Raw genomic sequence first — 24,673 nt, 5'->3', positions numbered from 1 at the left:
CCGGGTGGAGTTTCACTGCGGGCACAGCTGAACCCAGGACGGTGCAGCTTGGTGGGGGAGGGGCGTCCACCATTACTGAGGCAATCCGCCCCTACTGAGGTACACTCCCATTGCTGACGCAGCCTGCCATTGCCGAGGCAACCCGCCACAACAGAGAGACTCCACCGCAGGGCGTAGCCCGTGGCAGCAGGGCGGAGACCACAGCAGCAGGGCAGAGCCTGCAGCAACAGGGTGGACCTCAAACCAGCAGGGCGGAGCCTTGGCAGGCAAATAGTGACTAGACTGCCTCCTAGCTGAGCAGGACAGTGCAACGGACACTCATAAAGAAAGCCCCAACCCCCCTGAGACAGAGCATCTGAGAAAAAAAGGGTTTTTTTTATGAGTTCTGCTGCAGCAGAATTAAACGTAGCAGCCTAACAGCCCTGAATGAACAACAGAGCGCACAGCTCAGCACTTGAGCTCCTATAAAGTACAGACTGTCTCCTCAAGCAGCTCCCTGACCCCTCTATATCCAGAAGACTGACATTTGGCAGGCATCATTCTGGGACAAAGATAGCAGAAAAAGAAACTGGTAGCATCCCTCACTGTTCCGCAGCTGCTATAGGTGCACCCCAGACTAGCAGAGCCTGGAGTGGACCTCAGCAGTCGTACAGTGGAGGGGCTAGACTGGTAGAAGGAAAACCAAGTAACAGAAATACTTCATCATCAACAATCTGGGCGTCCACTCAGAGACCCAATCGAAAAGTCAGCAACTACTCAGACGACAGGTGGATAAATCCACAAAGATGGGAAGAAACCAGCGCAATAAGGAGGAAAACACCCGAAACCAGAACACCTCGCCTCCTACAATGGACAAAAACTCCTCACCAGCAAGGGAACAAAGCTGGACAGAGAATGACTGTGACGAAATGACAGAATTAGACTGTCAGAAGGTGGATAATGAGAAACTTTTGTGAGCTAAAATAACATGTTTTAAATCAATGCAAAGAAACTAAGAACCTTGAAAAAAGATTCGAGGAAATGATAACAAGAATGGATAACTTAGAGAGGAATATAAATGAATTGAAGGAGCTGAAAAACACAATACAAGAACTTCGCGAAGCATGCACAAGTTTCAACAGCCGAACTGACCAAGCAGAAGAAAGAATATCAGAAGTTGAAGATCAACTCAATGAAATAAAACAAGAAACCAAGATTAGAGAAAAGAGCACAAAAAGGAATGAACAAAGTCTTCAAGAAATGTGGGACTATGTGAAGAGACCTAAGCTATGTTTGATAGGTGTACCAGAATGTGACAAAGAGAATGAATCCAAGCTGGAAAATACTCTTCAGGATATTATCCAGGAAAGTTTTCCCCACCTAGCAAGACAGGCCAACACTCAAATGCAGGAAATACAGAGAACACCACAAAGATATTCCGCAAGAAGAGCAACCCCAAGGCACATAATCGTCAGATTCAACAGGGTTGAAATAAAGGAGAGAATACTAAGGGCAGCCAGAGAGAAAGGTCGGGTCACCCACAAAGGGAAGCCCATCAGACTCACAGCAGATCTCTTGGCAGAAACTCTACAAGCCAGAAGAGAGCGGGGTCCAATATTCAACATCCTTAAAGGAAAGAACTTTCAACCCAGAATTTCATATCCAGCCAAACTGAGCTTCAGAAGTGAAGGAAAAATAAAATCCTTTGCAAACAAGCAAGTACTCAGAGATTTTGTCACCACCAGGCCTACTTTACAAGAGCTCTTGAAAGAGGCACTACACATAGAAAGGAACAACCAGTACCAGCCATTCCAAAAATCACACTAAATGCTAAAGAGCATCAACATAATGAAGAATCTACATCAACTAATGGGCAAAACAGCCAGCTAGCATCAAAATGGCAGTATCAAATTCACACATAACAATATTAACCCTAAATGTAAACGGACTAAATGCACCAATCAAAAGACACAGACTGGCAAATTGGATAAAAAACCAAAACCCATCAGTGTGCTGTATCCAGGAAACCCATCTCACATGCAAGGATACACAAAGGCTCAAAATAAAGGGATGGAGGAAGATTTACCAAGCAAATGGAGAGCAAAAAAAAGCAGGAGTTGCAATTCTCATCTCTGATAAAATAGACTTTAAAGCAACAAAGATCAAAAGAGACAAAGAAGGCCATTAAATAATGGTAAAAAAAATTGATACAACAAGAAGAGCTAACGATCCTAAACATATACGGACCCAATAAAGGAGCACCCAGATACAGAAGGCAAGTTCTTAATGACTTACAAAGAGACTTAGACTCCCACACAATAATAGTGGGAGACTTTACCATTCCACTGTCAATATTAGACAGATCAACCAGACAAAAAATTAACAAGGATATCCAGGGCTTGAACTCAGACGTGGAACAAACAAACCTGATAGACATCTACAGAACTCTCCACCCCAAATCCACAGAATATACATTCTTCTCAGCACCACATCACACCTACTCTAAAATTGACTACATAATTGGAAGTAAAGCACTCCTCAGCAAATGCAAAACAACTGACATCATAACAAACAGTCTCTCAGACCATAGTGCAACCAAGTTAGAACTCAGAATTCAGTAACCAACCCAGAACCACACAGCTTCATGGAAACTGAACAACTGGCTCTTGAATGTTGACTCGATAAACAATGAAATGAAGACAGAAATAAAGAAGTTCTTCGAAACAAATGAGAACAAAGACACAACATGCCAGAATCTCTGGGACACATTTAATGCAGTCTCTAGAGGAAAATATATAGCGATAAGTGCCCATATGAGGAGAATGGAGAGATCCAAAATTGACACCCTATTGTCAAAATTGAAAGAGCTAGAGGAGCAAGATCAAAAAAACTCAAAACCTAGCAGAAGACAAGAAATAACTAAGATCGGAGCTGAACTGAAGGAGATAGAGACATGAAAAACCCTTCAAAAAAATCAATAAATCCAAGAGCTGGTTTTTTTAAAAGATCAACAAAATAGACAAGCCACCAGCCAGATTGATAAAAAAGAAAAGAGAGAACAATCAAATAGATGCAATAAAAAATGATAAAGGGGAAATCACCACAGATTCCACAAAATTCAAACCATCATCAGAGAATATTACAAACAACTCTATGCACATAAACTAGTAAACCTGGAAGAAATGGATAAATTCCTGGACTCCTGTGTCCTCCCAAGCCTAAACCAGGAGGAAGCTGAAACTATGAATAGACCAATAACAAGGTCAGAAGTTGAGGCAGCAATTAAGAGCCTACCACCCAAAAAAGCCCAGGTCCAGATGGGTTCACAACCGAATTCTACCAGACACACAAAGAGGAGCTGGTACCATTCCTTCTAAAACTATTCCAAATAATCCAAAAAGAGGGAATCCTTCCCAAATCATTTTATGAGACCAACATCATCCTGATACCAAAACCTGGCAGAGACCCAACAAGAAAAGAAAACTTCAGGCCAATATCCATGATGAACATAGATGCAAAAATCTTCAATAAAATATTGGCAAGCTGATTGCAACAGCAAATCAAAAAAATTATCCATCATGATCAAGTAGGATTCATCCCGGGGATGCAAGGCTGGTTCAACATATGCAAGTCTATAAACGTAATTCACCACATAAACAGAACCAAAAACAAAAACCACATGATTATCTCAATTGACGCAGAGAAGGCATTCGACAAAATTCAACAGCCCTTTATGCTAAAAACCCTCAATAAACTCGGTATCGATGGAATGTATTTCAAAGTAATAAAAGCTACTTACGACAAACCAACAGCCAATATCATACTGAATGGGCAAAAACGGGAAGCATTCCCTTTGAAATCCGGCACTAGACAAGGATACCCTCTTTCACCACTCCTATTCAGTATAGTACTGGAAGTTCTAGCCAGAGCAATCAGGCAAGAAAAAGAAATAAAGGGTATTCAAATAGGAAAGGTGGAAGCCAAATTGTCTCTATTTGCAGGCGACATGATAGTATACTTAGAAGACCCCATCGCCTCAGCCCAAAAACTCCTGAAACTGATAAGCAACTTCAGCAAAGTCTCAGGATATAAAAATCAATGTGCAAAAATCACAAGCATTCCTCTACACCAATAACAGACTTAAAGAAAGCCAAATCAAGAACGAACTGCCATTCACAATTGCTACAAAAAGAATAAAATACCTACGAATACAACTCACAAGGAACGTAAGGGACCTCTTCAAGGAAAACTACAAACCACGGCTCAATGAACTAAGAGAGGACACAAACAGATGGAGAAACATTCCATGTTCATGGTTAGGAAGAATTAATATCGTGAAAATGGCTATACTGCCCAAAGTAATTTACAGAATCAACGCTATCCCCATCAAGCTACTATTGACTTTCTTCACAGAACTGGAAAAAACCACCATGAACTTCATATGGAACCAAAAGAGAGCCCGCATAGCCAAGTCAATTCTAAGCAAAAAGAACACAGCGGGGGGGATCACACTACCGGATTTCAAACTATACTACAAGGCTACAGTAATCAAAACAGCATGGTACTGGTACCAAAACAGAGATATAGACCAATGGAACAAAACAGAGGCACCGGAGGCAACACAACGTATCTACAACCATACAATCTTTGATAAACCTGACAAAAACAAGCAATGGGGAAAGGATTCCCTGTTTAATAAATGGTGTTGGGAAAACTGGCTAGCCATGTGCAGAAAGCAGAAACTGGACCCCTTCCTGACACCTTACACTAAAATTAACTCCAGATGGATTAAAGACTTAAACATAAGACCTGGCACCATAAAAACCCTAGAAGAAAATCTAGGTAAAACCATACAGGACATAAGAGTAGGGAAGGACTTCATGAACAAAACACCAAAAGCACTGGCAACAAAAGCCAAAATAGACAAATGGGACCTAATGAAACTCCACAGTTTCTGCACGGCAAAAGAAACAGTCACTAGAGTGAATCGGCAACCAACAGAATGGGAAAAAATTTTTGCAGTTTACCCATCTGACAAAGGGCTGATATCCAGAATTTACAAAGAACTCAAACAGATTTACAGGAAAAAAACAAACAAGCCCATTCAAAAATAGGCAAAGGATATGAACAGACACTTTACAAAAGAAGACATATATGAGGCCAATAATCATATGAAAAAATGCTCATCATCACTAGTCATTAGAGAGATGCAAATCAAAACCACATTGAGATACCATCTCACGCCAGTTAGAATGGTGATCACTAAAAAATCTGGAGACAACAGATGCTGGAGAGGATGTGGAGAAAAAGGAACACTTTTACACTGTTGATGGGAGTGTAAATTAGTTCAACCATTGTGGAAGACAGTGTGGTGATTCCTCAAGGCCTTAGAAATAGAAATTCCATTTGACCCAGCAATCCCATTACTGGGTATATATCCAAAGGAGTATAAACTGTTCTACTATAAGGACACATGCACACGAATATTCACTGCAGCACTGTTTACAATAGCAAAGACCTGGAACCAACCCAAATGCCCACTGATGATAGACTGGACTGGGAAAATGTGGCACATATACACCATGGAATATTATGCAGCAATCATAAATGATGAGTTCGTGTCGTTTGTAGGAACATGGATGAATCTGGAGAACATCATTCTCAGCAAACTGACACAAGAACAGAAAATGAAATACCGCATATTCTCACTCATAGGCGGGTAATAAAAATGAGAACACATGGACACAGGGAGGGGAGTACTAAACACTGGGGTCTATTGGGGAAAAAAGGGGAGGGCCAGCGGGGGGTGGGGGAGCTGGGAAGGGATAGCCTGGGGAGAAATGCCAAATGTGGGTGAAGGGGAGAAAGGAAGCAAAACACACTGCCATGTGTGTACCTATGCAACTGTCTTGCATGTTCTGCACATGTACCCCAAAACCTAAAATGCAATAAAAAATTTTAAAAAAAAAAGAAAAGAAATTACTACTATTATTATGTTAGCGACAGGGTCTCACTCTGTTGTCTAGGCTACTGTGCAGTGGAGAGATCATAAGTCATTGGAGTCTCCAACTCTTAGGCTCAAGTGATCCTTCCATCTCAGCCTCTGGAGTAGCTAAGACAGCAGGGGTGCAACACCATGCCTAGCTAATTTTTAAATTTTTTGTAGAAATGGGGTCTCACTATGCTGCCCAGGCCAGTCCTGAATTCCTGGCCTCAAGTGATGCTCCTGCCTTGGCTTCCTAAAGTGCTGTGATTACAGGTGTGAACCACCATGCTTGGTTAAACGGAAATCAACTATAAAGATGAATACCTGCTGCCAATAACGAGCGACTTCTGGCAAATTCAGAGCCTCACAGAGATAAACCAAATTCAGAACATCCTTTTGGAAGCAGCTCCCACCAAACCCTGCAGAAATAAAAAAAATGAACAATATTTTTTTTTTTTTCAAAAGGAAGCACTGCAAGCTGTGAAAATGATCAAAGGGTCCCAACAATATTTTAATGTAAGAATAAGACAACTTGATCATGTGACAAATTTCTTTATACTAAATAAGAAAGCTTATATTAAGATTTTTAAATAATAAAATTCAGATGGATAATTAATGGGCTTATAAATTGTATAAAATTTGCAGGCAACTTAACAACTCCACAAGCAACTTCCAAATAATTTTCTAACTAAAGTTTCATAATGGCTACCTTGAACATTTTGTTTCCTTTTATCCCCTATTTTTTTCTCATTCATCTAGTATGACTGCCCCACATCCTTTACTTTAGCACAAGGTCAGCAAACTTTTTCTTTTTTTGAGACAGGGCCTCACTCTGTAACCCAGGCTGAAGCGTAGTGGTGCAAACATGGCTCACTGCAGCCTTGACCTCCCGGGCTCAGGTGATTCTCCTACCTTAGCCTCCCAGGTAGCTGGGCTACAGGTGTGCAACACCATGTCTGACTAATTTTTTGTATTTTTTTTGTAGAGGTGGGGCTTCACCATGTTGCCCAGGCTGGTCTCAAACTCCTGGGCTCAAGCAATTCGCCTGCCTTGGCCTTGGCTTCCCAAAGTGCTGGGATAATAGGCATGAACTTCTGTGCTTGGCCTGGGTCAGCAAACTTTCATGGTAAAGGGCCAGACAGTAAATATTTCAGCCTTTGTGGGCCATTCAGTTTCTGTTGAGACTATTAAACTCTGCCATTGTAGCTCAAAAGCAGCCATAGACAATATGTAATCTAATAGTCATGGCTATGTTCCAATAAAATTTATTTACAAAACAAGCTGTGGGCTGGATTTGATCCATAGGCCATGGTTTTTCCACCCTTGCTCGAGTGCAATCCAATATGCTTTAAGGAATAATATGGCTTTGGCATCAGAAACATGTGGTTACTCATTAGTTGCATGACTTGAGCAAGTTGCACACATTTCCCTGAGTGTGAATCATCTCAAAAAAGAAAATAACAGCACCTTCCTAACAGGTTATAAGGAATAAATGAGATATATAAAGTGCTGATACTGAACGTGGCAAATAATATGCTTTCAGTAAATAGTAGCTCTTTTTATTAGAGAAAATTTTTAATTTACCAACACTGGCTTTTAGAAACTTGTTTCCAATTCTCTGGTCCATTCCAATGGCTGTTGCTACCTCTTCTACATCAGCTCCTGTGGCTTCACACAGAGCACTTATGGAGTTAATGCTGCTTATTCTCTGGGCAAGAAAAGCATTTGCCGCCTTAAAAAAAAATAGAGAAGAGTAAGATAAACTAAAAGAGCGATTTTATACATCTAGTTTATATTTCAATTAGTTGATGCAGATTACTGAGGGAGATATATAAGATACTCATGGGCTCAATTTGAGAAGACAATGGATGTAAGGGAAAATGTTTTACATTAGAGAGGACAGATGATTAAGAAAAAGGGTAAAGGGAGGGAAACGGTGACAAAAACCAAATTACTATTTTAAGATTTCAGAATTTTTCAGACTATTTTATACCCTGATATTTGATCCCTCTTGTGAAAATTATTTCATAATTTGAATGTGCAAGCATAACCTCTTACTACTATTTAAAAAGTATCTGTGTAGCTTATCAGGCTTAAAATAAATAAATGCTTGGCTTTAATTTAATGGAGAATTGAATGCTATATACTAACCAGTTTGGAAAGCTCTGAAGACCAAGTATTAGTGGTGAGGATCTTTTCTCTGGGAACCCAGTGCTCATATACAGCACAAAGGGCCTGCACAGCTCTCTGGCCCTCTGGAGTTTCATCCCCTCCAATTAGTACTCTGTCTGGGTTCTTTAGGTCCTTGATGGCCGTTCCCTCTGCCAGAAACTCAGGGTTGGACAGCACCTAGAATCCCAATATAAAGGAAAGGTTTTTTTGTTTTGTTTTGTTTTTTTGAGATGAAGTCTCTCTTTTGTCACCCAGGCTGGAGTGCAACGGTGCAATCTCGGCTCACTGCGACCTCCGCCTCCCAGGTTCAAGCGATTCTCCTGCCTCAGTCTCCTGAGTAGCTGGGACTATAGGCACGTGGCACCCCACCCAGCTAAGTTTTGTATTTTTAGTAGAGATGGGGTTTCACCACATTGGTCAGTCCGGTTTCAAACTCCTGACCTCAGGTGCCTGGAAAGTTTTAAGCTAGAATTAATTATGGGCAACTGTAACACATCAGTATTTACATAAGAATAACCAGTATCTGATGCTTCATTTTTCATACCTGTAAATTCAAGTTGGGTTTTGTGTTTGCATCAAATATGCGACGAATACTTTCTGCTGCCCGCACTGGAACCGTGCTTTTCTCAGTGACAATTTTGTACCCATTTGAGTTTTGCACAATGCGTCTAGCACAAGCTTCAATATACTTCAGATCTGCTGCCCGGCCTTTCCCCATTCCATAGGTTTTTGTTGGAGTATTCACCTGATGAAAGTATATGGGATAAATAACAGAGTACCTGTGAGATAGTGATTTCGAGATATACCCTGAACTATTGATTCAAGTGCAGAGTTAATAATCATCAGTAGCCTCGATTTAATCCTCCATTAGATTCACAGAAATAATACATTTTATAAATATAATCATCAGAAGAAATAGCTTGAGGCATCTAGAGAATTCATTCAGTAAATTTTTGCTGGGAAGCTACTATCTGTGTGCCAGATAACCAGGGCAGGCAGATTCCAGTTAAGCCCTAAAAATATACAAATGAATGAGTCAGTTATCCTAAAGGATTTCACAATCTGAAATGAAACAGAAGGCTTCTCTTATTCCCTTTATTGTATATATTACTATAGTCCTTAAAAATGAGCTTTCAAATGCATTTTTTTGTTTGTTTTGTTTTTTGTTTTTTTGAGATGGAGTCTTGCTCTGTTGCACAGGCTGGAGTGCACTGGCACAATCTCAGCTCACTGTAACCTCCACCTCCCGGGTTCAAGCGATTCTCCTGCCTCAGCCTCCCAAGTAGCTGGGACTATAGACACGTGCCACCATGCCCCACTGATTTTTTTGTATTTTTGGTAGAGACAGGGTTTCATAAGTCATGCAGGCTGGTCTCGAACTCCTAACCCGAGATATCTATCACCTTGGCCTCCCGAAGTACTGGGATTATAGAGGTGAGCCACCGCACCTGGCCTTCTTTTTTTTTTTTTCTTTTGTGATGGAGTCTTACTTTGTCACCCAAGCTGGAGTGCAGTGGAGTGATCTTGGCTCACTGCAACCTCTGCCTCCCAAGTTCAAGCAATTCTCCTGCCTCAGCCTCCTGAGTAGCTAGGGCTACAGGCGCATGCCATAATGCCCAACTAATTTTTGTATTTTTAGTAGAGATGGAGTTTAGCCCTGCTGGACCTGACCTCCTTTTTTATTCCTCTATTTTTACAGTCCTATATTGACAGCCTTTTAAAATATCTACAGTATCATTCACAAATGCTTTCTGAACTCATTAAAGCTAAACATTATCTATCATCTTCAGCATATTGAATACTATGTGGACAAAGACTTTTTTTTTTTTGAGACAGGGTCTTGCTCTGTCACCCAGGCTGGAGTGCAGTGGTGAAATCTTGGCTCAATGCAAACTCCGCTTCCCAGGTTCAAGCGAATCTCCTGACTCAGCCTACTGAGTAGCTGGGATTATAGGCATGCCACCAAACCCAGCTAATTTTTGTATGTTTGACTGGGTTTCACCATGTTGGCCAAGGTGGTCTCAATCTCTTGAACTCCAGTGTTCTGCCCACCTCAGCCTCCCAAAGTATTGGGATTACAGGCATGAGCCACCACACCTGGCCAATGAACAAAGACTTTCCTATAGGAAAAAAAAAAATCATGAGCCCAGAGCCTAGGCATTTAGTTTTGGATTATAGTAACCTTGGAGAAGTGTGGCTGCCTCTGCCTCAATGATCTCATTGGAAAATGAGGATAGCGGGCTCTCTAAAAACTAACACATGAGTGTGCTCTGACAAAATGAAAGTGCTCTGAAAGTCTAAAACCTAACGGGAATAGGAATTATTTTTGAAGTAACAGAAAGGAGTAATCACTCTCTTCTCTTGGTAAGATTATAACCTAATGGGAGACTAAATAAAGGAACCAAGTGAAAATAAATCAAAACTTGAAGATTGAGTTGAGGTGTGAAAAGCAGGAAGAAAAAGTTGTTTATATGCATGGAACAACTTAGGGCAAGAGTTAGATGTAATGGAGTACAGAAAGGCAAAGGCAGCTCATGATGTAGGGTGAAACTGGCTGGAGATGGGAGATGATCAGACAGCTTCCCCTGGTAAAGGAGCGTGAAAACAACAGTTTTTGAAAACTATTGTTTTCAACTCTCCTTTACCAGGGGAAGCTGTCTGATCAAACCGTTGAAAACTGATTTTGCTACAAAGTGATTCCTGTCTGGCATTTGAAAACATATTATTTTTAGATGTCCTTTCTGCAAAAAATTCTCCTATTACCATTCCAGGCTCTGGTCACCTAAAAATTAGACTAAGTAACTCATTTTTCCAGGTACCTACTCCAAAATATTTTCTTATTTTTTTATGCCTCTACTCTAACTTTCTGCAAGTTTAAATAGGAGATGGGAAGGTAAGTCATAGAAGCTGCATCAGTTTATCTGAAGTGATTAAGGAGCTCAAAAAGAGGAGGCTGAATTCTTCCTCTTTTTTTTTTTTTATTTTTTGAGACAGGGTCTCCTTCTGTAACCTAGGCTGGAGTGCAAGGTGCAATGATGGTTCACTGCAGCCTCAACCTCCAGGGTTCAATCAATCCTCCCACCTCAGTCTCCCCAGTAGTCAGGACCACAGACACACAACACCATGCCCAGCTAATTAGAGACAGGATTTCACCATGTTGTCCTTGCTGGTCTCAAACTCCTAGGCTCAAGCAGTCTGCCTGCCTTGGCCTCCCAAACTGCTGGAATTACAAGCATGAGCCATCATGTCCAGTTTGTAAAGATCTTAAGTCATATAACACCCTCCTCAGCTTCCAGCTGGTGATAGCTATATCATTACATACAGAATATTTGAGTAGATGGTTACTAGGACAGCAAGATATAAGTTGCTTTGGTTCAAATATTGAATTACTGTAGTTTAATCTCAAGGGTTGGTTCTGGTTTTTTTCAGTATAAAGGTAGGACAGTTCAGCCACATTATCAGGCAAAGGTGTCTATTGGTTAACCTGATAATCTAACCAACATATGCCAAGTTATAAACAATTAATGTAAAATTCATTTAGATAGGAGATGCCTCTAAGTTTGCAAACTGATTTTCTTCATCTCACCGCTGCCAACCACTGGAAACAAGAAATGATGAAATAAATATGAAATATACTATCATCACATGCGCTATCAATGTTACCAGCATTTCCTAGTTCTAAATCTCAGATTAGAACTTTCTTTGAGTTTATTTGTTCAATGACTTGAAATGACATTTTTGACCAGATGATTACGGGCTTTTGTGAACTGTTAGACAAAGTGACAACCAAAATGCAACTGGACAACTCTATACTGAGCAATGTTGAGGCTTAATACCAATGGATTTACTATTAAAATATGATAAAACTTTTATATAGACAAGAATACATTAAAATTCACATAGCAAAGGAAAATACTTACAGAAATAAATACAAGATCAGCTTCTTTGATGGCATCATCAATATTGGTAGAAAAAAATAGATTTTTTCCTCGACAGGATTCTACCACTTCTTTTAGTCCTGGCTAGAAAGAAAAAAGAAAAGGAACTGTACATATAACTTGCTGGTTATATGAGATAACCTAATCATATAGAATTACTTTTGTTAAAGGGGACAGTAATATGGTAATTTAAATGTGTAGGTTGCTCTCAAATTACCTTTGTAGAAAAGTTAAGGATCATATACCAAAGGCCACAAGTGCACATCTAATTTTTTTTAATAGAGACAGGGTCTCTGTCACTCAGGTTGGAGTGTAGTGGTGCAATCTCAGTTCACTGCAGCCTCTGCCTCCTAGGCTCAAACAATCCTCCCATCTCAGCCTCCCAAGAAGCTGGGACCATAGGTGCCACCACGCCTGGCTAATTTTTGTATCTTTTTTTGGTAGGGATGGGGTTTCAAAATTTCACTGTATTGCCCAAGCTGATATCAAATTCCTGAGCTCAGACAATCCTCCTGCCTCAGCTTCCCAAAATGCTGGGATTATAGGAGTGAGCCACCATGCCCAGCCCATTTATTTTACTTACTTATTTTTGAGACAGTCTCTCTGTCACCCAGGCTGGAGTGCAGTGGCATGATCTCAGCTCACTGCAACTTCCATCTCCCGGGTTTGAGCAATTCTCCTGCCTCAGCCTCCCAAGCAGCTGGGATTACAGGCATGCGCCATCACATTGGGCTAATTTTGTATTTTTAGTAGAGATGGGGTTTCACCACTTGGCCGGGCTAGTCTTAAACTGACCTCAGGTGATCCATCCGCCTCAGCCTCCCAAAGTGCTGGGATTACATTCATGAGCTACCACACCTGGTCTATGTTATTTTATTTTTTGATACAGGGTTTTGCTCTTTCCCCAGGCTGGAGTGCAATTGCATGACAACAGCTCACTGCAGCCTTGACCTCCCAGGCCCAGACAATCCTCCCGCCTCCTCCTCCTAAAGTGCTAGGATTGTAGTAGTAGGCTACCACGCCCTGCTTCAGAAGTATACTAAATAAACAAAATGGAAATTGCCATTGAACCTGCTACGGTCAGAAGAGCAGCTCATTTAATGTTTACCATGTGCCTCACTCATAAGAGTTAACTATTAACTCTGAGTATCAACACAATTTTCAGAAAATTCAAGGTCCTCTTTGATTTCAAGCAAATATACTTTGACTTTGCATTGTCATTATGACTGCACATTTTTTACTCCCAATAATTCAGGCCATACAACTGGCTGTGAAAGTCAATTTATTCTTTATACTTAAATAAATGTATATTTTTCTAAATCCTATTACAAGAAACCTTTTTATTTAAAAAAATTCCTAGTTTAACAAGAGATATATTTATTTTAAAAATATGGTGGAGTATAAAACCACTTAACAAATATCCTTACAAAAAGAAAATCAAGCCTAAATCTGATTGGACCTGTCCCTGTAGATCTAACTACCAACTTACATAAAATAAAGAATAAGTTGAAAAACTCCAAGGGAACTCAACCAGCAAAATCCAGACTGAAAAATTTCTTTTTCTTTTTTTTTGAGACAGAGTCTTACTCTGTCACCCTGGCTGGAGTGCAGTGGCGACATCTCGTCTTACTGCAACATCCACCTTCCAGGTTCAAGCAATTCTTGTGCTTCTACTCCCAGGCAGCTGGGATTACAGGCGCACACCACCATACCTGGCTAATTTTTGTATTTTTAGTAGAGATGGGGTTTCTCCATGTCAGCCAGGCTGCTCTCAAACTCCTGGCCTTAAGCAATCCACCTGCCTCAGCATACAAAATTGCTCAGATTACAGGGATGAGCCACTGTGCCTGGTCTAGACTGTGAAAATCTCTAGGCAATAAACAAACCAGTTTCTTCAACCAATAGATAGAAGAGAAAAAAGGGAGAGGAAACTGTGAGGATTAAACTATTATGGGCTCCAGACTCAGCAACATGGCAAAACCCTATTTCTACCACAAAAATTTTTTTAAATGTGTGCCTGTAGTCCCAACTATTCAGGAGGCTGAGGTGGGAGGATCACTTGAGCCTCCCCAGGAGGCAGAGGTTGCAGTGAGCCAAGATTGGGCCACTGCACTCCAGCCTGGGCAATAGAGCAAGGCCCTGTCTCAAAGAAAAACAAAATTATCTTTTAGAGATACATGATAGGCCGGGTGCAGTGGCTCAAGCCTGTAATCCCAGCACTTTGGGAGGCCGAGGCAGGTGGATCACAAGGTCAAGAGATCGAGACCATCCTGGTCAACATGGTGAAACCCCGTCTCTACTAAAAATACAAAAAATTAGCTGGGCATGGTGGCGCATGCCTGTAATCCCAGCTACTCAGGAGGCTGAGGCAGGAGGCGGAGGTTGCAGTGAGCAGAGATCGCGCCATTGCACTCCAGCCTGGGTAACAAGAGCGAAACTCTGTCTCAAAAAAAAAAAAGAAAGAAAGAAAAAAAAAGAAAACAGGGAAGAGAAAAAATTTCCCATAATCTCACTGCACTAACACTACCATTCTGATAGACTTCTTTCTGGTCATTTTTCCCACCCACATTACCCAAAGTAATGTGTTTTAATGTCCATAATGTTTTTTTGTTTTGTTTTGTTTTGTTTTTGAAATAGAGTCTTGCTCTGTTGCCCAGGCTGGAGCACAGTGGTGCAATCTCGGCTCACTGCAACCTCCACCTCCCAAATTCAAGCGATTCTCCTGCTTCAGCCTCTCAAGTAACTGGGACTACAGGCATGTGCCACCATGCCTGGCTAATTTTTTCTATTTTAGTAGGGATGGGTTTTCACTGTGTTAGCCAGGATGGTCTCCATCTCCTGACTTCGTGATCTCCTGCCTCAGCCTCCCAAAGTGTTGGGATTATAGGTGTGAGCCACTGCACCCAGCCAATGTCCATAATGTTTTATATCCAGATTTTTAAAATTTAATTTCTTACCAGTTGCACTTATAGATTTTTACATTGATAGTGCATATAAATTATTTAATAAAACAGAAAACAAAGAGCATAAAAACAGAGTTGTTTAATATATTTACCTCATAAATAGGAAGTGTAGGAGAATTCCACGCATGGATTCTTGATTCATTGACATCAACAACCGTTACCCTGATTTCAGGACACATATGAGCAATGACACTACATGTGGGTCCTCCAACATAGCCTGCACCAATGCAACAGATCTTCTTAATTTCAAACATGATTGTACTAGAAGGAAAACAGTAAGATTGTTCTAATATTGAAAACAGAAAATTCAAAGAGATCATATTGTACATTCATTACACTTGATAAAAATTGTCAAGATGACAGATATCTGGAAAGATTTCCTACATTCACTCTGAGGAAATATGAAAATAGAGATTTAAAATATAACCTTCCAATTGGATGACCTAGCCTGTTCTCAGCTGCACTAGCATAAAACATATGGAAAAAAACTACAGTAACTGATATTATTGAAGGGGAGCCACAAAGATTATTTTTTAGGCCTATAATACACTAGGACAATTTTGATTGCGGAAGGTTCCAGGATGAACATACTTGTACAATTCTTGCTTAAATAAATGCTAGTATACAAAGATAAAGGTTTTTTTGTTTTGTTTTGAGACAAAGTCTTACTCTGTCGCCCAGGCTGGAGTGCAATGGTGTGATCTTGGCTCACTGCAACCTCTGCCTCCCAGGTTCAAGCCATTCTCCTGCCTTAGACTCCCAGGTAGCTGGGACTACGGGCGTGAGCCACCACACCTGGCTAACTTTTTTTTTTTTGTATTTTCAGTAGAGATGTGGTTTCATCATGCTGGCCAGGCTGATTTCAAACTCTTGACCTGAAGTGATCTACCCACCTCAGCCTCCCAAAGTGCTGGGATTATAGACATGAGCCACTGTACCGGCCAAAGATGAGTTTATAACAGGTTTAGATTACGATTATATAGAATAAGATTGGTTCCACAGTCCAGAATTGGCCTCTGAGATTATATGCCCTACACACAAATTTGGCTTTCGAAGTTTATTTTTAGGTACTAGCAAATGAATCATCTTAAACTCCATTTCAACTATAATCAGAAACCATAAGAAGGTTAAAGAAAATGTAATTTCTGGCCGGGCATAGTGGCTCACGCCTGTAATCCAAGCACTTTGGAGGCCAAGGCAGGCGGATCACCTGAGGTCTGGAGTTCAAGACCAGCCTGACAAACATGGTGAAACCCCGCCTTTAAAATAAATAAATAAATAAAATAAAAAAGAAAATATAATTTCTGTAATTACCAAAGCTGTTACACAGATTTTTTTCTTCCCAATGCCAGCAGAAAAGTGGGTTACACAGATTTTGACAGGTTTCAAAAGCATTAGGTAGATTGATTCACACTAATCAAATAAGGAACTGATTTATACAAAAGTATGCCCATTTATCTGTTGTAATGAGAACTATCAAACTGATCATATTCTTAGAAGCAAAGAAATGATTTTGCCTTGCCAAGACCTCAGATATCATCTAATCTAACCCATTCACAGATTGCAAAGAGAAGGAAAATGGTAATCAGAGAGTTTAAGAATTTGTTAGTATACCCCTGTATGAATCAGAGAACACATTCTGGAAGGCTGGCCTAATTTGGATGCCTGGCAAGAAGAATATCCCTATTATGAAAAAAGACAAAGCATATAATTAAGATTTTCCAACTTTGGCTTGAGTCTGTATTAAACAATGTTATAACTTTTCATTTGGTTCTCTGGATAGATTTTCCTAATATAAGAAAATGAGCTGACTCATCCATGTAAGTACTCTGGACTGTTTGTAGCCTGTGTTTATAAACTACTAATCTGGCTTATACATTGATCTTTTAGTGCTGCAGATATCAACTCATGGAGTCTGATCCCTCCTGACTTTTATTTTTATTTATTTATTCTTTTTGAGACAGGCGAGTCTCACTTTGTCACCCAGGCTGGAGTTCAGTGGCACCATCTCAGCTTATTTCAGCCTCTGCCTCCTGGGTTCAAGTGATTCTCGTGCCTCAGTCAGCCAAGTAGCCGTGACAACAGGTGCTGCACACCACCACGCTGGGCTAATTTTTGTATTTTTAGTAGAGACAGGGCATTGCCATGTTGTCCAGGCTGGTCTCAAACTCCTGAACTCAAGCAATCCACCCACTTCAGCCTCCCAAAGTGCTAGGATTACAGGCATGAGCCACCATGCCAGGCCCCTCATGACTTTTAAAAAACGATTAAAAGAAATAGAATTTTGGCCAGGCGAGGTGGCTCACACCTGTAATCCCAGCACTTTGGGAGGCCAACGTGGGCAGATCACGAGGTCCAGAGATCAAGACCATCCTGGCCAACATGGTAAAACCCCATCTCTACTAAAAATACAAAAATTAGCTGAGCGTGGTGACATGCGCCTGTAGTCCCAGCTACTTGGGAGGCTGAGGCAGGAGAACTGCTTGAACCCAGGAGGCAGAGGTTGCAGTGAGCTGAGATCACACCACTGTACTCCAGCATGGTGACAGAGCAAGACTCTCTCTCAAAAAAAAAAAAGAAATAGAATTTTGGTAAAATAGTAAAAATGGGCAGAATTTTGAATCATATGATTCAATTAAATAAAGCAGTATTCTTAACCATATGAAATAAAATTTTTAAAATTATTTATTCTGGCCAGGCGTGGTGGCTCATACCTGTAATCCCAGCACTTTGTGAGGCCAAGGCGGGTGGATCACCTGAGGTCAGGAGTTTGAGACCAGCCTGACCATCATGGCAAAACCCCATTTCTACTAAAAATACAAAATTAACCAGGCATAGTGGTGCATGCCTGTAATCCCGGTTACTCGGGAAGCGAAGGCAGGAGAATCGCTTGAACCTAGGAGGCAGAGGTTGCAGTGAGCCAAGATCACACCATTGCACTCCAGCCTGGGCAACAAGAGCAAAACTCCATCTAAAAAAAAAAAATTATTCTGAGTAGATATTAAAATTAAATTAAGATATTAAAAAAATTAAGATTCAAAAATTAAATCTGTTGTAACAAGATATACATGAGAAGTCTCACTCCAACCCCTTCTGTATCTACTTTGCTATCGTCTATTTTGCTTCCACACAAGCAACCTTTGCTTTCTTGTATAACACACATATATATTCTAATAATCTTGTCTTTCTAAATTCCCTAGAATACTATATATACTATTAACACCTGGCTTTTTTCACTTAATTAAACCCAGTATATTTAGAATACCTAAAAAGTAGAATCTCAAAGTAATGTTGGACCAAAGGATCTTTTAGAGTTACCACTTAAAATAGCCAAAATATTATTAGTTCATAGCCAAAATGTTATTAGGGCAACCTTTACCTTCAGTCTCAATCAGGACAGATTCTGCTAACATATATATTAAATGTAGAATCAATGTCTACTTGTTGCAGCTCCTGGGTTCAAGGAGTTCATAGTTTAATAAGGCACAGCCAGGCTAACAGTTCTTATTTGCTGCTGCTCCCTGCTGTATCCTTGACTCCTAGAACAGCAGCCTCTCAATGATTATTAACTGAATGAATGAGTAACTCTCCACAAGGGTCTCTCTTTTTCAGATGGAGACTTCTATGTAAGTAGCTTTAGTTCAGATTGCTGATCATAGAATTTTTGCAGTAATTGACCAGAATACCATCAAGTTCTTTTTTTTTTTTTTTGACACAAGGTCTCACTCTGTTGCCCAAGCTGAAGTGTAGTGGCACAATCTGGGCTCACTGCAGCCTCCACCCCCCCGGTTCAAGCGATTCTTCCACCTCAGCCTCCCAAGTAGCTAGGACTACAGGCACCCACCACCATTCCCAGCTAATTTTTGTATTTTTTGGTAGAGACAGGGTTTCACCAGGTTGGCCAGGCTGGTCTCAAACTCCTGACCTCAAGTGATCCACCTGCCTGGGCCTCTCAAAGTGCTAGGATTACAGGCATGAGTCATCGTACCTGGCCAAGTTATTTTCTTGAGTCAGCATGTTTCCCCAGAGTTACTACCTTTTTTTTTTTTTTTTTTTTTTTTAAATGGAGTTTTGGCTCTTGCACTCCCAGGCTGGAGTACAATGACTTGATCTTGATTCACTGCAACCTCTGCCTCCTGGGTTCAAGCGACTCTCCTGCCTCAGCCTCCTGAGTAGCTTGGATTACAGGCATGTGCCATCACATTTGGCTAATTTTGTATTTTTAGTAGAGGCCACGTTTCTCCATGTTGGTCAGGCTAGTCTCAAACTCCCGACCTCAGGTGATCTGCCTGCTTCAGCCTCCCAAAATGCTGGGATTACAGGTGTGAGCCACTGCACCTGGCCCCCCAGAGTTACTTCTTATCTGCCTTGATTGTAAGACCATATTTCAACTTGCTTTACATACATCAGCTGGGGTAGACTACTGATGGCACGTGGACTTGCGTTATAGAACTGGATGTGTTTTACACAAGCTTTATTTTGGGTATTCTTGCCTTGCTATTTCCCATGAAACATGGCTTATAGATGACAATGGGAAAATTACTAAAGAAGCTGATGTACAATCTGTGCAAGTCCAGTTAAATGGTCACTTAGAAGTCTCAGGAAAATCTTCAATAAACCTTAACATGGAGTTTGACATAGTGCTAGTGATACACTTTGCATGACACAGATGTCTTCCAATTCCATTTTTTATTTCTACTTTTAAGTACCCTCTGGCCCTCTATTGTTCTGTCAGAGACATGGGAGTGTTTCCTTGTTAAATGGGTTATTTTGAAATGAGTTTTTACCTCTGTATGTTGGGAGAGTCACAACAAACCAAACCATTCTGAAGTTTCATGTAAAATGTCTTAAATTCAAATAAACATTCCAACCCAGAAGGGGTCACTAACAAATAATATATGCCTTACTACAGTCTAAACAGAATACAATTCTTCTAGCCCCAGCTCTCTACAGCATACTTTGCATAGGTACCCAGGAGCTAACAATGGGCATTATAGTTGGATACATCAGTTCCACACATCACTTTAATCATTTCCGGAAATTAAACAGTAAAAGATGCCTGACCAGAGAAAAATATTTAATCAGTAAGAAAGTCGGTAAACTTTATATCTAAGGGTTATCATGTAAAGCTGTGGAAGTAAACATGAAGGAAGATGGATTATGCTTATCCAGTTACAGATTTTGTTAGAAAAAGGAGTACAGCAACTGGAGAAGAAATGAAATCCTTTTAATCCTTAAGGTAAGGGATGCCTACCCTTTACCTTAAACTGGATCCTGGCCACTAACAAGCACATCTCAGAGCAGACAGTCAGCTCTTTCATTTCCAGAACTCCCCTGAAGAAAGACTACTGTTCTCCATTTCTTAGGGGATTTGAAGAAACTCAAAGGCTCACTGTGTCTTTGAGGTCTGTGGATAGACAGCTACTGCTGTGTATGCCCATGAATAGATTCCTACCAGCAAACCCCTCTTTTCTCTATACTAGAATTCCCAACCTTACTAAGTTATCTTCCCAAATATTTATAGGACTTATAATTTTTTTCAAGATCTCCCAAAAACATGGTCTCCCGAGGCACCCAAGAAAGGCCTTCCCCGACATCAAACAGAGCAATTCTAGGGTGTCGGGGCCAAGAACGGATTCTAGCACATCCCAGACAGATATCACGATAGTCTTAGGATTTTGCTCTCAAAAGGATTTTCTGGCTTCGTTTCTATTTGGTTTCTTAAGAGAGGCGGCCTGAAAAAAGCAGCAGCCTCTCAGGTGAGCATATGTTTAAACACAAACAAAAGACTACGACTCTGCAGCCAAAATGAGGTCCCCAACCAGAGAACCGCTTCCTATAGTGGGCGTTCGGCTTTGGAGGCGGCAGGGAAATCTCATCCAAGTCAGAAAGTGGGTAGAAGCAGAAAGAGAAGGAGCTCTAGGATTCACGAGTCTTGAATAAGAAGCCCAGGCTACCCCGTCCCAAGGACAGCAGTTCCAAAATGCGGTTCCTGCCCAGAGCCTCAAAAAGACGCAGGTCGTGAGACTGGAAGCCCGAGACCGAGCGCAGCGAGCGACTGGGCGCAGCGCGCACACCCAGGAGCATCCCGCCCCGGCGGCGGGGCCAGCCCAGCAGCGGCGCTTACCCACTTACCAGCAGCAAGCGCGGGGACCGCTCCTATCCCGATCGTTCGGACAGCACCTTCCTACGCGCCGGGCTGCCGCAGCTTCTCCACCCGCGCCCCGCTCTGTCCGTGCTCCCTCTCGTCGGACGCCTCTCCCTCAGGCTGCCACGCGCTGCACCCCGAGTCCAGGGCCTGAGCCCGTATTTAAAGGCTTCGGCCCAAGAAGGCGGAGGCTTCATTCCCCCGCAGCCAGGCCCTCCTGGATTTTGCCCTCTGCCTCTTCCTAGCTCCCCCTTCCGCTACACAAGACTCTAGGCCGGATCCCTATTTCCTTCAGGGCCTGGGGCGGGGTGACGGGGGTGGGGCTGGTCCTGGAGGGGCGGACCTTCCCCGCCCCTGGCCAAGCTGAGCGAATCCGCTCGGGCCAGCTCAGCGGTTCCGCCCCTACCGCGAGCGACGCTGGGCGGGGCTGCGTGCGTGGCGTATTCCCTGGACCCGGAGACTGGGGCGCGCCGTGGGTGCATGCCGTTTGCTCACCTACTCGGCGGTCGTGGGTCGCGGAGTGGTCAGACCTTGTAGTCTAGCAGCTGTCTTTTCGAAGCCCTGTCCTGGCCGAGGCGAAGGCCGCGTGCGCTCCTTGTCCGCCAGGCTTTTTAGGGCTGCCGGGGTCCTGGGCAGGTGGCGGGCCGAAGGGACCGGAAGGTCCTGGCCACCTTTCCGGTCTCCTCAGCATCCTGGAGCGCCGCCTCTGAGTTTCGGCTCCCTAGACTCTGCCGGTCAGTCCCAGCTGGCGGATTACTCCTCGCCCACAACCTCGGGGCCCCAGGATCAACCGCGCCCTCCGGGCCGGCCATCCAAGGATTAGTCAGATCCCTCCCGAGCCGCCGCTTCTGGGAAAGAGGCGCCTCCTGTCTGGAGGATGCTGAGTTTCTCATGACTGGACCAGCGGGTGTCCACGCCCTGGTCCCTGGCGGAGAGGCAGGACCCCCACTCCCTCCGGGCGCACTTTCCAGAGATGTTCCTCAGGCCCATTCCGGGATTTGGGATGTCTGTGTATGCCATGGAGCAGAGAGTATGCAACATGTAAGTGCCGTGTGTGAGAAAGAGTAAAATGGACCTATGGAACCTGCTCGTTTTTAATGTGGAGTGCAGTTCTGCTCATTTCTTTTGCCGCTTCGGGGTCATTTTAAGCCTCTGATAAAGAAAAAAAGCCAGGCACAGTCATAGCTTTTTATTTTTCTCATTAAGGATTACATCAGGTGACATAAGCCATTTTAACATGCGTCATGAAGAAAGTGGTTAGTAATTTATAAAGGCACATTAAATGATGTGAGCCTTATAGACCATAGATGTGAGCCTGACAAACCCCATCTTAGCCTCTCCCTCCCAGCCATTTCTCCTTCAGGAGACTCATCCCTCCACTCCTCTTCAATGTATGTTAAAAAATTTATCCTCAGGTTTTTCAGATGACTACGGAGTTTGCCTTACAAAAGGTAGACTGGACTCTCTGTAAAGTGAAATGGCAAAATTTTGGAACCAGATGGCCACCGTCGGGGTCCTTAGATCCCTGACGGTCCGAGCTGTTTGGCTGGTCGTTACCGGATCGCCCGGACACCCTGATCAATTTCCCTAGGTTGACCAAATGTAGGTGGCTGGACTTAGTCCAGAACCCTCCCCGTTGGCTGTGATCTTGTGGCGTTCACAGCCCTTCATCCAAGGTCCTTCTGAGCCGGACCTCTCCTTTGCCCTGACCCCCTGCTCCCTCTGTTCCTCCTGTTCCGCTCCCTTCTGAGGAGGAGGAGAACTCTCTTCACCCCTTACCCCCACCCTGTGATCCTCCTGATCTCCTAGGGTCCCCCTGTCTCCTTGTCCTCGTCTCCTGTTGCCTCCCCACCTGTCACCTCCCAACTACGGCCTTGGCCGGAGGCCGCTGCACCACTTCTCCCCTTAAGGGAGGCATCACCCACGTCAGGTGGTGAACGCTCAGCCCATTTCTAGTCTGTGTTCCCTTTTCTACTTCTGACCTGTATAACTGGAAGGCTCAGAACCCACCCTTTTCTGAGAAACCTCAGGTTTTTTTTTTTTTTTGAAACCACAAGTTTTAACCTCACTGGTTGAGTCCATACTCTGGACTCACCGGCCCACCTGGGATAACTGTCAGCAGCTTCTCCTGACCCTTTAGGGCTGAGGAAAGGGACCGAATTAGAAGGGAGGCCAAAAAGTCCTTGTTGGCCTCATTAAACAGGCCAGAAGACGAGGCCCAAAACCTCTTAGAGGAAATCTTTCCTTCCACCCGGCCTGACTGGGACCCCAATACCTCAGCTGGGAGGGGGACTCTGAACAACTTCCACCAATATCTTCTCACAGGTATTAAAGGGGCTCCACGGAAGCTCATGAATTTGTCTAAAACTACCAAGGTCGTCAAGGGGACTGATAAATCTCCTGGAGCATTCTTGGAATGCCTCCGGGAAGCATTCCGAGTTTACACCCCATTTGACCTGGTGGCCCCTGAAAATAGCCATGCTGTTAATTTGGCATTTGTGGCCCAGACAGCTCCGGACATGGCAAAAAAGTTACAAAAACATAAAGGATTTGCTGGAATAAATATTATTCAGCTTTTAGAAATAGCCCTCATCCAAGCCTTCAGATGGGGAAAAGAACAAAAATATCAACATCTACACTGACAGTCGATACTCTTTTGCTACCATACATGTCCATGGTGCCATCTACTGAGAGGGCTACTCATGTTGGCTGGAAAAACTATCAAAAACAAGGAAGAAATCCTGGCTCTACTGGATGCTATATGGCTTCCATGCCAGGTGGCTGTAATCCATTACAAGGGACACCAGAAAGAAAACACGCTGTTGCCTGGGGAAACCAAAAGGCAGATTCTACAGCCCACAAAGCTGCTACAGTCCCGGTTACCCCATTCATTCTGTTGCCAGCCATCTCTTTCCCACCTCCCAGCCTGCCAGCCTGCCCTGTCTACTCCCCAGAGAAAGAAGAGCAAGCAACAAACCTCCAGGCCAACAAAGATAAAAATAGATGGTAGATCCTCCCAGACCCAAGAATCTTCCTTCCTGGGTCTCTAAGACCAGCCTTAGTCAGCAGACTCCATTCCATTACCCAACTGGGAGGGACCAAATTGACTCAACTCTTACAGGGCCAGTTCAAAATTCCTCTCCTCCAGGACTTAACTAACCAGGCGGCCAGCAGCTGTGCAGCCTGTGCACCGGTAAATGGCAAGCAAGTTCCCAAGCCTAAACTAGGCTGCCGTCTCCGTGGATATAGCCTGGGAGAGAGGTGGGAAATAGACTTCACTGAAATAAAACCTCCCCGAGCCAGCTACAAATATCTCCTAGTATTAATTGACACTTTCTCAGGATGGACTGAAGCGTTTGCCACCAAAAGAGAAACCGCTTCTACGGTGGTAAAATGCCTACTCAATGAAATCATCCATCGACATGGACTCCCTTTTGCCGTAGGATCAGATAATGAGCCAGCCTTCACCTCATCCATAGCTCAGTCC

At 42.8% G+C, this 24,673-nt stretch overlaps 1 protein-coding gene across 3 annotated transcripts in view; it reads right to left on the bottom strand.

Annotated features, from left to right (window-relative positions):
* UGDH (UDP-glucose 6-dehydrogenase) overlaps positions 1 to 22,058 on the bottom strand; it is a 31,225-nt gene extending 9,167 nt beyond the window's left edge. Inside the window, exons 1-7 of one of the 3 annotated variants that reach the window (XM_035293870.3) lie at positions 21,682 to 22,058; positions 15,131 to 15,299; positions 12,058 to 12,159; positions 8,682 to 8,882; positions 8,117 to 8,314; positions 7,550 to 7,697; positions 6,290 to 6,384 (exon numbers count right to left, since the gene is read on the bottom strand). In XM_035293870.3, the coding sequence (XP_035149761.1) occupies positions 6,290 to 6,384; positions 7,550 to 7,697; positions 8,117 to 8,314; positions 8,682 to 8,882; positions 12,058 to 12,159; positions 15,131 to 15,292 (906 nt within the window). In that variant the 5' untranslated portion in view covers positions 15,293 to 15,299; positions 21,682 to 22,058. Of the gene's footprint in view, positions 1 to 6,289; positions 6,385 to 7,549; positions 7,698 to 8,116; positions 8,315 to 8,681; positions 8,883 to 12,057; positions 12,160 to 15,130; positions 15,300 to 21,165; positions 21,324 to 21,681 lie in introns of those variants that run through there. The other 2 variants (XM_035293868.3, XM_078367374.1) reach the window with 2 other exon arrangements.
* Between the last annotated feature and the right edge of the window lie 2,615 nt (positions 22,059 to 24,673).

The sequence above is a fragment of the Callithrix jacchus genome, chromosome 3 (genome assembly GCF_049354715.1).
Source record: "Callithrix jacchus isolate 240 chromosome 3, calJac240_pri, whole genome shotgun sequence".
Classification (NCBI taxonomy): Eukaryota; Metazoa; Chordata; class Mammalia; order Primates; family Cebidae; genus Callithrix; species Callithrix jacchus.
Note: the sequence above shows the minus strand (reverse complement) of the source record. Positions and strands in the feature narration are given on the sequence as shown.